This window comes from Tetranychus urticae, chromosome 1 (assembly GCF_039701765.1).
Source record: "Tetranychus urticae isolate SD_2017Ah chromosome 1, NJAU_TeUrti_SD_1.0, whole genome shotgun sequence".
Classification (NCBI taxonomy): Eukaryota; Metazoa; Arthropoda; class Arachnida; order Trombidiformes; family Tetranychidae; genus Tetranychus; species Tetranychus urticae.
The window spans coordinates 15,822,766-15,836,970 of NC_142958.1; the positions used below are offsets into that span (position 1 = coordinate 15,822,766).

General features: G+C 32.1%; 1 protein-coding gene across 1 annotated transcript; it reads right to left on the minus strand.

The window, feature by feature from the left end:
* Positions 1 to 1,508: 1,508 nt before the first annotated feature.
* On the minus strand, positions 1,509 to 3,101 carry LOC107364322 (uncharacterized). Its single transcript, XM_089270377.1, has 3 exons — positions 3,062 to 3,101; positions 2,448 to 2,680; positions 1,509 to 2,384 (listed from the first exon to the last, which is right to left on the minus strand). The coding sequence occupies exons 1-3, from the start codon at positions 3,099 to 3,101 to the stop codon at positions 1,710 to 1,712; spliced, it is 948 nt and encodes a 315-aa protein (XP_089126503.1). The 3' UTR covers positions 1,509 to 1,709.
* Between the last annotated feature and the right edge of the window lie 11,104 nt (positions 3,102 to 14,205).

A 14,205-nucleotide genomic window follows, 5' to 3' on the forward strand; every position in this document is an offset into this window, starting at 1 on the left:
TGTTTGTTTGCCATTTAATTGTGTGAAGTGAATCGTGAAGTCAACAAATTACTTTCTGGGCGTTCATTCAAATTTCAAGTTCAATTAGCTTTTCCATTTTTTGCACATTTCTTTAAAAGCCAATTAACAGGCGATATTTTGTGGCTTTCGATGTTTCTCGTTTGTCACCGGAATTGTTGACAAAAGTCGATAATGTTTATCCTTAATATATGCAATTTAATATTCACTTAGCATTGATAGATGACAAAAGGTAAAATGATTTTCACAAAACAATACAGTTTACCTTTACATCCGGGTAAGACAATAGGGAAGAATCAAGTTCTTAATCGTCAATTCATTTTCTTTCAATAAGATGTTGAAGTTTCTAATAATGTTTCATTAAAGCTGAATAAACAAGTTTTCACTGCAATTTCGTCTTCGGGCAAAAATTCAATTACTACAATTATCAATGATAAATGTCTAAAGATAGTTTGCAGTTTTCACGCTCAATTTTCATGACTTTACTTTCAACCATCTTAACGATTTAAGGTAATCCACTCAACGAATTTTTAGTTGAATATTGAATTTTCAAGAATTGTGTTGTTTGAGTAATATTTAAACGCGTTCATCCTTTGCTTGAAGTGGCTCTAAACCTTTTTGTCAATGACAATTATTTGACACAAATGAGGCTCAATTGACAAAGATAATTAGACAATTTGTAGAGTAAATAGCTGGTTCCCTGTAAGTTCGCCAATTTTAAGCTTTAAAACAAACAAAGAGTCCAATCCTTTTACCACTTTAAAGGAACATTGACAATAATTATTTACTGCTTTGGCAAGTAAATTATCAATTTTGATCAAGATATTCGTGTACAGCGATCAAGCTCAAGCTGAATTCCCGGGTTAAAAATGTAGCTTGATTTTGCTGTGGACATGCTTATTTTTCTTGGTAACACATTGCAATGCATTTTGAGCATTTTCATAACAAGGCGTTAACTTTCTTCCATAGCAAAATAGATAGAAGCTATTGGCAAAACCAATTTAAACACATGATAAGAACTGTTCATGATACTTTCAATTTATGCATTTGGATGTGCTATTTATTGTCATGTGATTGGTATGGGATCTTTCAGGCCATATCAAATCTAGTTCAAGACCATAAAACGCATAAAGCTAGAGGTTGCCAACAATGAAATAGAAACAGAGTGGCATATTGTCGACAATTTTGTGATTCCAATACAATATCTTGCATCAGATTTCAAGGTGACATAGTATGGACATGGTGTGTAATCAATCTTTAGTTGTTATGATCATATCATATTCATAACTCAGGTTAGATGATGATTAACAAGGAAGCAGTCAAAGTTGAATAAAATAATACCGAAGAAAATGAATGAAATTGAAAAAGTTGGGATAAAAATTGTATAAGAACACACTCTGAATATAGTAAATTTTTTGGATTATCTTGATAGGGAATCGAAAACAAGCTATTCAAAATAAATCACGATATTAGCACTCTGATCGAATAAATTTGCTAAAATTTCTTTATTTTCATGAAAAGAATTGCGTTGAAAAAATAAAAAGATTTGATATGAACTTGTAATGATTTGGTTTACATTTTAACATGAAATTGTAAGAATTCTGCTTTTCTCCTGTTGATAAAATTGTTCAAAAAAATATTCTTTAGCCATGGCCATATTGAGTAGACATCATGGAAATGTAATCTTCGTCCTAAGAATGGTTAATCAAACCCAATATTCGTTTTTCCCTTTCCGCAGCTTCTGCTGTTTGTCGTCTCGGAGTAAGGCCTAAAAAGGAGTCTAGTGTACTGGTTGGGTAGGGTGCATTTCTTTGAACTCTGTTGATATTTGGCAATGATGGCGTAATTGAAGTCACGAGAGCGTCGCTAGATGAAAAATTCTCGCTTGAGTTATCCTCAGTTGTTGAACTTTGAGCATGTATGGCCATGGTGGGTCTTGGTGAATTCAAGCTTGGAAGACTTGTTGACTTTTGCTGAAAATATGATGATATATTTGGTTGAATTTGTGAACGCTTACCAGACTTGAATTCACGACCCATCTGATTCACTGGTCGTCTTACCAAATACTCCCATCCTTTTTTCGAGACAAATATTTTGTCGATAAATCCTAAGATCGCACGTAGCTTATTTTCTTCCTTTTCATCTAGTGGAATGCGTGAATGAGATTGAGGTGTACCTGTGGCCACAGGCATTCCATGGCAGCCCACAGTAAATTCTGTAATTTGACTAACTCCTAATATTTCTTTTGCTATAACGTTGACAATGCTTGAAACAGAAATCCTTGTTTTGTTTATCGCGTTCAAAATTATTTCTTTAGAGCTATTTGTCAATCCATCGAATTGAATTGAGAGAAAATTCATACGCCACTGAGAATAAAAATATAAGATTGAAATTATTCAAAATTATCAATAGATAATAGCTATAAATACCTCATTATCGCGCTGTAAATTGTGTATTTTCTTCTCTGCGTAACGAATGTAATCATTTGGTGATTTTAACGACCATTCAACTGGATATTCTGGGTTAATCATGGCCATGGCGTGTCCTTGACTAGCAGCTTCCAAGTTAACTAGTCGAAGATTCTGTTGCTGGATAATCATTTCCAAAAGATTGACTCTTTGAGTTAGATCCTTGACAGCTTCTTCAAGCGTGTCTTGGCGATCTGCTTAAGATGAAAGAAGAAAATTAGATAACATTGAATTAATTAATTCAATGTTATCATTTTGGAAGCTTGTTGTATCAGTCCAATAATTTTTCGGCTATCTTTAGCTTGAAACAGAACTATCCTGTTGGACATTTCTTTCGGACTAGTTGCCCAATAAAAGCACTAGACATTGCATCTCTTTTCAAGCTGTTACAACAAGCTTCCAAAATGATAACATTGAATTAATTCAGCTTGAGCTTGATCGCTGTACACGAATATCTTGATCAAAATTGATAATTTACTTGCCAAAGCAGTAAATAATTATTGTCAATGTTCCTTTAAAGTGGTAAAAGGATTGGACTCTTTGTTTGTTTTAAAGCTTAAAATTGGCGAACTTACAGGACACCAAATAGCTTTGTGGACAAAAGGTTGATCTCATTTGGAAGCATAAAGTGGCAAAGGAAGGGCGAAAAGGTGTCAATTAAATGCACTCAAGCTCGACTAAACTCAACTTCATTACATGCAAATTATTCATTACATTTCGACTCATGCTTTCAGCTCTTCATCACAAGCATAACCATTGAAACAATTAAAACTGTTTTTCACCCAAAAAAGGATGTAACAGGAAAAAAAGATTCACTGAGCAACTTTCTTCAGCCTATAAAATGAATTGAAGGTCCTCCTACTCATAGCAGATCAAGATACAAAAGAGACAGAAATGATGAATTTTAGTCTAAAAGTCTATAAAAATGGTGTAAAATTGGTGAAAATTTTGAGAAGAAAATTAAAAACCAATTTTTATGATAAACTATTCAAATCTAAAACACAAAATTCAAATTGAAAATTGATGCACGAGATCGTTTATAAGGTTTTTGTGATGATTTGAAAACAAAAGTTTCTTATAAAGAGCTTGAACCTTTGAATGAAAACAGAAAACTGTTGAGAAACTTTCCATTCATCGCCTGAATCTCATTTTCACTGTTGCCGTTTTAAATATTTATTGAAACGATTGGAATCAAAGAATTACAGAACTTCAGAATTTTCGTCAACCTTGAAATCTCAACTAAACTAGCAAAATATGAAATTAAAGTTAACATTTTGGTCCATTCCGAGTCTCAACCGGATTAGAGGAATGTTTCAGTTTCTCAAGGTTCTCTTGTTATTTCAACTTTTTGCACTCAAGTTTTCCCAGCATCGTTAGCACATTGTAGACACCAAATGATTATCACTGTTATTATTAAATTACCACAAAGGTAATAAAAAAAAGTGGACAACAATTTCACCATTTAACTGGCTGAAAAAGTGGCATTTGTAGTTTGCATTTGTGAAGCTGAAAAATGGCCAACAAAATCAACACTCAAAGTGATGAACAAAAGATTAACACACGAAATGAATGTTGTTTTTTCAAATCTACTCTTACCTCAACCAAACTATTATCATTAAATAGTTTAACATAATAATTATCAGTCAACATTTATTATTATCTAACCTCTTTTATTTGCTCATTTATTAGCATTATCATTATCCTGAGTTTTACTTGAAACAAACGTTGAGCTCGTTAACACGTTTAGATGTTATCAATAAACTATTTTGCGTTCATTTTAAATGAAAAGTTAAAGTCATTAAGTCAATGTTAACAATAAAATGTTAATCAAAATCAATTTTCTGGTTTCTTTATTCAATTTGCTTTATGCAATTATTTGCTGCAACAAACCTTTCTTTCAATAAACATTTGAACAAGTTATTCAAGTAATTTGCATCAACTACTGAATAGACGAGATAAATTACAGCTTTTCATTAATGATGTTGAAATAGAAAATTTAAATTCTATTGAAACGTCCATTTGTCTCATCATTAAGCCCTGGGACTCTGCATGGGCGTGAATGGAAAATGAATTTTTGTCCTTTTTTCACCTTTTTTCTGATTTGTCAGCATCTACTGAGCCCTGAACTTGCCTCGTGTCGAGATTCAAATGAATTAGACCTTTTTTATGTTCACTAATTTATTGATAATTATCTCGATGGTAATGATGAGTTGACTTGTAAATTCAAAAGATGTTCAAACGTTTTCTGTGACTTTTCACCTTGCGATTCCTGGTTTGGTTGCAACTCTTGTGCCTCTTTTACCAGCAAATCAAAAGCTTTGGTTGTGATGAAAAGAAGGGAGAAAAGAGAGGAAAAAGTTACTTTTACTTTTTGCGATTTCAGGTACCACTTTTTTCGCCAACTTTCATTGCCTTTATTAGATTCATTAGTTTATTCATTAATGAAAATTGAATTTAAATCAAGGTTAATCTTTTTGTATGTTATTAGTTTCAATAATTATGTCAAGATTTACGCTCCTCTCTGAGTTGCTCACTAATTGATTAACTTTGTCTTTGGAAGGTTAAAGAATCGACCCTTGAAACTATAAAATAAATGATCTTTTACCTTCTTTATTGCATTACCTTTTAACAGGTCAAAAGCCGAAATAAATGTCCATTTGTGTCTTGATCACACCTTAATTTATTTCAATTTTCAGAAGAAGATAATTAGTAAAGAAAAGAAATCAATGTAAAAGGTAAATATTGCGAAAAGGAAAGCAAGTCAAAAGCTCTGCTTCTAATAAGCTGTGAAAGTCGTGAGTTTCCTTGCTATTGGTGAAGAGTAGAAATACAGCAATTCGAATATTGTGATTTACTGTTTAAAATTTTATGAATTTCAAGAGGCGAAAGAAAAAACTGAAAAGGAAAAGGCAAAAAACTAGAGACTTAAATGAAAAGTCATGAGATAACGAAATCATTCCTCTTGTTTTGTTCCAATGTTTTGAATTTTCGTTATTCTTTTTGTTTCGAAATGAGAAAAAAGTTGAAATTTCTTGATTTTTATCTATATATTGTAACTTTCATGGAGCAGAATAGATCGCACAAGAACAAGCATTTTGGAAATCCTGGATTCTGTATCGATCTTTCAAGGAATTGGAAAAGATTCTCCAAATGCTGTAATTAATGAAAAGATGAAAATTTCATGGCAACAACGAAAAGGCCATTTTGATGAATATTTTGATGAACATGAAAACTTGAAGCAACAGATCTACATCATCGTTTTAATAAAATGTTAAAACATCTCTTTTTTATCTCATTTTACATTCATTCGCTATCGCATATTTAATCAAATTTTGGATCAATTAAATTACATGCTATCAAGTAGTCAACCCTTGCTCTTGATTACCATCAACTATTACTATCAACATTGCCATCATTTGAATTGAGAGGTAAAAATAAATATAGATTGACATATAAATCAATCAATCACACCAAAAGACTATCACAATTGCATCAGGTTCATGTTTGGAGCCTCACAAGAGATGACAATCAGTTAGATGAGCCTCTTTGATTACATGGTGACATTTAATGCCTTTGAGGTACACCTTTGAGTACAAATTTAAATGATTCAAAGCAATACAATTATGTCATCAATAATGACAACTTAATGAGATTAATAAACATTTTGATTTGAGGTAAAACGCAATGAAAAACAAAGACCACCAAAAACACTTGACCCTTGATGGGAAAATCACAAAACTCTTTCATTAAACGTTAAATGAATAGTCACAGTTGTAGATGAAGTAAAGGTTGATTTAAAGGAGATCATCATCATCATCTACCGTTGACACAAAAAGACGGGCAAAGTAGAGGAAAGAGGATGAAGATGATGATTGGTAAAAGAGTATCAATGATTGAGATTGAACTGAATTTTGATGTGGACAAAAAGCAAATTGAATGTTAACCTGTAGCAAGAAAATTTGCATAATATTTCACGGTTCACTGTTTCTCGCTTAATATCTATTTGATCGTCAATTATTTTTGTCCCTTTTGACTTTTGATAAGTTGCACTGGTTTGCTACGTCTGTTTGCTTACCAAAGCATCAATTTGGATTAGAGAACCTCTCATCATCATCATCGTCATCATCCAAGGTAAACTCGTCGCCTATGCAAACACCTTCACCAGTCTAATATTTAAATGTCACTTGGGATAAATGAAGATGTTACTTGGATTAACTTGATTTCAACCTGTTGCTCTTTTTTGTTGTTGAGGGTAAACAAGTTTCTTCCCAGTTCCGTTTTCCTTTCGCTTGGCCTTCTTTTTTCATGGTGAAACTGATTTCTGTTAATTTTCATTCATTTGTAGACCTTTTCATCATCTAATTGGTATTCCAATGTTATCGGCCGTTCAACAGTTTTTAGCCTAAAAATAGGAAGAAGGCAAAGGTGATGATGAGAAAAAAAGGTTCAACATTTTTTCCTCATCACTGGATAAAATTTGCTTTTAATTGACGGTTAATTATGGTCTTTATTATTTTACTATTTACATGCAAACCCATCACTAGTAAAAGATGTTGATACTTTTATTATGCTAATGTAAAGAGTGAAAAAGTTTGTCAACTTTCAACTGAAAACATGAAATTAAATTCAAATTCTAGTCTCACAAATCGGATCAATTTGATTATTTATTTTCGTTGCAACTTAATCATCTTTCAACAGATAATTGGCATGTTTGCTATTGAATTTCAAGAGTTGCCAGTTGAATATTTTTGAACTCAAAAGGAGAAGAAACTGAAATTCTGTTGAAATGCGTTGATGACTTTCAACGAAAACGGAAAAAGATATTAATTATTGAGGAAACAAAAGTGAGGCTAACCAAAGTGAGGCCATTATCATTGTCATTTACAGTTCATTTTATAGCAATTAAATCATCTCAATCATTTGGCTCAACTAATTGAATACCATTTAACATAATTATTCATGTTGACAAAGTCTAAGAAAATGAACCTTCTCGTCTCTTGGTTTGTCCACTTTGGGTTTACACCCAATAGATATTTGCGTTCATTGCGACTTCTTTGTTAATCATTTAATGATGTGACTCAATTGACTAGTCACAATTAAATGGTTTCAATGAAAGATTAACATAATTATCGTTTCAATTATTTGTTTCGATTAATGGTAAAAGCAAACTAATTGTGCAGGTTGCAACCTTTTCATTAACTTTCTTGAATAATTGTTGGATTAACTTTTCCATTGATTACCTTTTAACCTCACCCAGAATTGAAATGATTATTGAAACACCTAATCAACGGTCTTTAACTCAATTGGACAAAAGATGAGTAAATGAATCAACATTTTAATGAACATTTTATTCAAATTGTCATTCTTGATTAAGATGAAAAACTCAAAATTAGTTGAACGTCTTTTAGGCAACATCAATAGTTGATCAAGAAAACATCATTAAATTGATAAAAGTTGCAGAAATTTTGATAAACGAATTTCCAAGTTTCCAAAAAGCTCAATCATTACAAAAGGTGCTCACAACTCATCTTTTGAGACAAAATTTTTCTTCATCTAAAGTTGACTCTCAAATAGAAATTTAATTTTCAAGATCTGATGAAAAGTTTATTTTCAATATTGAACTACCTTGAATATTGCTAACTTAACTTACCTTGGATTGAAAGGTGTTGAAAAAGGGTTGAGAATGCATTTCAACGATAATGACTTTGATGTAAAAAGTTCATTAATCAAATTTTGTTGGGCGCCTTTCATTCGGCCTCAACTGTTTACTCATTTGATAATTAACCTTTTCGATTGGAATTGAGCTTGTCAAAGGAATTGAATTTACTAATTAACCCTTTGCAACATTATTTTTCCTTACCTTTCCTCGGGCAATCAATGATCGGAATAATTTTCCTTTTCTTGCCTTCTTCAGGTTAAAGGCGTACTTTACCAACATGTTTACTTGCTTGTCTTGAAGATCACTCAATGATCTTTGATCTGCCTTGTTACCCAGCACACCTCAACTGGTCACCTTCATCTGTCCATCAAAGAATCATTATCAACACTAGAAAACATAGTTATCTGTCAGTGTTGATCACTTGTCAAGAGAAAAGTAAAAAAGGTCAATGGTAATAATGATTGGGAGAATATGAAAGGATAGAGAAAGAAAACATTTAAAGTAATACTTTTTTCTAGTTATGAGGTAAAATTAAGGTGATATTGGGATGAAATGAACCAGTCATTGCCTGTCAATAAGAATAGAGTGTCAAAAAAGTTGAAAAAACGGAAACAAGATGAGCCAATTTACTCAAATAGCCCATTACATTGTCAACCAGTTGTACTTATTATGGCCATTAAACTCGTAATTGACCCTTTAATAATCTTTATTTACTTTCGTTGTTTCACCCAACAACTCGCCGTTTTACCAATGAATTTATCACCATTTTTTCAAATAATATCGGTTACCCTTGAAGGTTGTACTGGTCACTTTGGGTGACACTTATAATCATTTAATAAAAGTCAACAATTGGCTATTTTAACCAGAGCCACTTGAACCATTATTAAGTGATAACTTTCCAGATTGGCACAAAGGCTCTTTGAAAGGACAAGAGGCTACAAAAACTAGAAAAATTTCAATTCAATGTTTTCTTGCTCTTGGTTGATGGTAATGATGATGATGAGGCAAAGATGTTGTGCTGAGAGAAGGAAATGAATGAGATTTACATTGAACTAGAAACACGGAAAGGAATAAAATTCATTGCAAGGATGTTGGAAGAGGAAGAAGGAGGAAAAGAACAAGTTCGTCTTCTTCTTTTTTTCGCCAATTTTTTTATTCGCAAAGAATGCAATGGATGAATACCTTTGAGGTAATATTAAGACTTATTGTGTTGCCTTTGAAAGAGGAAGAGGAAGAAGAAGATGAGGATGAAGAAAGCTGATGATGATGAGGTTAACAAAGGGAATCAAATGAGATGCCTTTTAATCTTATAAGATAGGGTTTATTGAGTTGTCACTGGATGAAAAGGTGAGGTGCCAATGGAAGAGAAGACAGTAAGAAGATGAAGAGAGAGAGAGAGAGAAGAAGAAGATGATGAAGAAGAAAAAGAATAATGTGAATGAAAGGAAGGAGGTAAAATCTTGCAACATTCACCTTTATTCGCCATTCTTTTCCCTTTTCTCTTTCTTCCAAAATCTAGAGGTTCGTCGACGGATTATTTGGTTCTTTTATTCTTTCCATTTCATTCCTTTTTTTGTCCTTCGCTTAAATGATCAAACTTTTCAAAGTTGCCTTTGTTGTCACATTTTTTTACCTGCACTATTTATACATGTTAACACAGGTTACCCAACCGTATTTGGTGTTTTGCTCTTCTTCGCCAGGTTAACCTTTACTTTCAAGTACGTTCTTACCTGTTTGGAGTGAAAGAGACATTTATTATGTACTAACAACATCTAAAGGGAAAGTGAGACTGACTTTCAATTTATTCATCCACTTTCATTGTCTTCCCATTTATCTTTGATTCGAGACCTTTTTGACCTTGCAGATCTTTTGCCCTCGAGAAGGGACATTGCGGCCTATTCATTCCTTTCAACCCTTGCGAATGATAATATTTAATCGCATTTGATGGCTCATTGAGCAGAGATCAAAATAATCAAAGTTGACATTTGATCAACATTTTTTCCTTCAAATTTCCATATTTTATAATCTAGACGAATCAAGACGCTAGAAAGCCAGTTCAATAAAACGAAAAACAAACGCAAAGAAAACTTGACCAAAGAAAATTATAAGTGGATCGAATGGAAGTGTTTCAAATGAAATGGACTGCGCTTTAAAGAGAAACAGCAATGAATAAAGGGTGAACCAAAAGTAGGGACACAAAAATTTTAAGTGGATTAATTAAAAAACTATTATGCCCCCATAGAATTAAAGAGCATAAACGGATAGAGAGATTTTTCAGTTCGATTTAATACTAAAATTTTGTATTTTGGAAAACAAATAAGATCAGTAATTAGTGTTTAAAATCATTTTACAAAGCTCGAATCTGCCATTCCCCATGTTGAAGATGCAAAGGATTCAGAAAAAAGTAAGACAATGTCAGCGGAAAAACCTCCCCAGACTTGTCTGTTTACAAAAATTCTGCTCTTGATGCCGCTAGAAATCTTCTACATAATGAAATTTATCTGAAATTTATTTTATTTCAAAAAAAACTATAAAAACTAGCCACAAAAAATCATTTAATACTCCGGCAAAAATTCAATTGTAAGCATGAATCTAATATTACGTAAAATCTTTTGGGAAGGTCCTACATCAATAATGAAATAATCATCTTATTGTCCAAGCTGTACTCTATTATATATGTTAAGATGAAATATTTACGTCGAATATTTACTGAGAAATCCCGTTTAAAATTTTGTGTCCCTACTTTTGATTCACCCTTTAGTTACGAATCAAGTGTTGAATTGAACTGAAGAATCTGGTAACTAAATGTTGTGATGATTCGATGAAAGGATTTTTTGCTCGGCTGGAAGATTGTTTTCCGTGTTGCGGAAGAACTTAAGTTTTTTATTTATTGAGTTTATTGGGAAACATCTATATTTTTGCCTTTATTAAGGGCATTTGATTTATGCCATTTGTTGGGACAAATGAAAGACTATCTAATCAATAGGTTTTTTCATGGTCTTTTTTTAAATATGAAAAGGGTGCAAACAAGTTCAGATTTACATTTCAGGCCAAAAAAGGTTTGTAAAGTGAATTGTGGCTTCCGTTTATTGGTGGCTTTCAACTGGTACAATCAAAGGCTTAGACAACAATAAGAGCAGTCACAGTTTAGTCACCGTTAAAGTATGCTTAGTACATAGCCTAAATCCTTGACACACATCGAGTCAACTTTTGTCATAGAACCAGAATAGCTTGAAAGCTCAAATGTGCCAATGACGCTTCTTAATTAAATTTTCAATTGTAAACTTGAGGAAAATCAAAGGTCTTTGAGCAAAGGAAACCTTGAAATTAAATGTTACCAAAAGAACCAAAGACTTTTCAACATTTCTTTGCACTAAAATCTCAATATTGAGCAAATCTAACTTTCCTGAGATCAGAAAACAAAGAAATCTTGAAATCGAAAAATTTTACTTTTCGACTTAACCGTAAAAAAAGATGTCACTTCGACCAACATTTCACTTTTTTTGGAAAACCAAATTTAAATTAATTTCTTTGTTGCTGATCAAGGCTTAACAAATATCATGAGTTTCGTGATGAACATGATAACATTAGTACAAATCCTTGTATTGAAAGAAACGACTGAAAGCAAAGATTTTCAACTTTTCTCTTTTCCCATTCACATGAAAATTGGATACAAATGCAAGTGAAACATGATAAGCACGGATGCTACATCGGCTTATTGGTGTTACAATGACTTTAATTAAAGCGTTGTAAGTCACTGATTTAAGGTTTAATAAGGAAAAGGGCAGAATGAATGAGAAAGGATTAAACAGATTAGCTGAGAATACAATTTTTGTGTGTTCATTTGTGTTTGCTCAACACGGAATAATGCCTTTACACAAAAGCGCCTTTCAATTTTACCATTCAGGTGACAGTAAACAAAGTAAATGAAAAACTTGTACAAAACTAATAAACTAACGAAATAACTCGAAAATAATGGTCTGATCGTAATCACAATTTTCATTTCAAACTTTGCTTCTCCTCACCTTGATTCATATCACACAATGAAATACATTTTTTTGCCTATTTTTATATTCTCATTGTTGCTATTGAAATGTTAACGATGAAAACTATTGGCTTTAGGTAAGTTTTATATCCAACAACATGATCAATATCTTAATCTACAGGGTGTAATAAGAAGAGAATAAGCGAGAAAATATTAATTCCATATTTGACGCTTTGTTAACTTTACAAGATTCCAGTCCAAGATATCATTATCCGTGTAACGATAGGTAAGAATCAAGTTTACTCCTTGAAAAGTGTAATATCCTTGGGCTAATGTGATACAGAGACGATGATGTTGAACAAGGCAAGAGAAGTGAAAAGAAGAGAAAAAGGTAAAAACGAAAAAAAAGAAAATGAAAATTGAATTGTTATTGATAACAAAACCTCCCGATGTGAGGTGAGATAACTTTTTGCTTCTTATTACCCTTGCACATTGACACAGCCAGAATAATGATATTACAAGACCAATAACAAGATTAACAATTTTTGATTATCAATTTTCTATTCATGTTTCTATCAAATAATATTTACATGAATATCAATGAGATTTGCCCTTTTCTATTTCACATTTTCTTTCTATTGACTTTTCAATGCTGAATATTGATTGAATAACTTGTAAGCTCAGAGCCATTCCAATATATGCACAGTGATGTAGTATTGCGGTCAATTATATTGCTAAACATTGAATCGATAATGATACTGATAGAGAAGAACAGAAAAGATCAGACAAGAAAAATGAATAAATCAAGATTCGACCTCAAAAAGACGTAGAGGTTTCTAATCGCAACACCTTGATGGAACTTGCAGACTTAAGTTTTGCAGAAACCTTTGTAAATCAGAATCGTCTAACCGTTAATTTACACCTCGATGTGTGTAAGGTTGGTTTTAATTGAATTGGTGCTTCTAGAGTTTGTAGTTTGATTTTAAAAAAAATTCGATTTTTGTTTCTACTTTTGGAATAAAAAATTTGAAGAGTTCTCATGAGATGAGAAACTGATGAAGGAAATGAGTTTGAATGCTTGTTAGTAGCTGTTGGATCTAAATGAATGTGCGGCTAAATAGCACGTTGAAACGTTTCTATCAACCTAATGGTGTTATGTTTGATTGCAATCAATTGTATTAATTTAGATTTACTATTTTGTTCATTCTTTCTTTTCTTCTTTCCTCAAATCAAATTAAGTTTTCTTCACTTTTCATCTCACGATTTGTTGCCAGTATCATCATCATCTTTACAAGTCATCAATTCGCACGAAAAGGAATAATATTTGCACAGTTTTCTGTTAATCAGATAAACAATGATGATCAACTGGTAAAACTTGAAAACTTTTCTCATTCTTATTAAATAATCAAAAATGAAAAGAAGAATTGATTAATCAAAGTGAATTAAAAGGATGAAGTAAACAAAAGCAAATGAAAGAAACAAAAAAAGTTAAACAGAAACAATCTTGTTGACTTTGATGCGATAATCAGCTTCATGATGAGTTTAGGGTGAAAAAGATTTTTACATGATAAGAGAAGAGAGAGGAAAAAAGAAGTGTTTCTTGTTGAGATGAAAAGTTTTGATAATTTGCTGTTGAAAATGCTTGTTAATTAAGGATAATTGACTGATCGCCACTGAACAAAACGTGTCAATGTAACGTGCCAAAGATGAGAAACTAAAAATTGAGAAAAAAAGGAATGAACAAGAAAAAAGTTGCTCGAAATGTTGATAGTCATTTGATAGTTAAAGGTAAAATAGAGTTGAAATGGTAAGGCTTAATTAAAGGTCTAAAATGTTAATCAATTTGGCTTTTCACGTTTACATTGTTTTGTTTTCAAATGCACTTAACACATTAACACTGGTCTCAACACACGTTCAACTTGCCAAGTGATAATAGGAAAGATGAAAAGAGCTGATGATTTATATTTCAACTTTTCAGTTTCTCTTCATTTCTCTTCTTCTTCTCCCAAATCAATTAGCATTCACAAAACAACAAGCCAAGAAAAAAGGTAAAAAATTGTGTTCTTTTGTTGAAC

Coding starts and splice junctions, on each gene's coding strand:
- LOC107364322 (XM_089270377.1), bottom strand. CDS start 3,101: ATGAGATCAACCTTTTGTCCACAAAGCTATTTGGTGTCCT. Junction 2,681..3,061: donor ACAAAGCTATTTGGTGTCCT/GTAAGTTCGCCA, acceptor CATCTTAAGCAG/ATCGCCAAGACACGCTTGAA. Junction 2,385..2,447: donor ATTTACAGCGCGATAATGAG/GTATTTATAGCT, acceptor TTTTATTCTCAG/TGGCGTATGAATTTTCTCTC.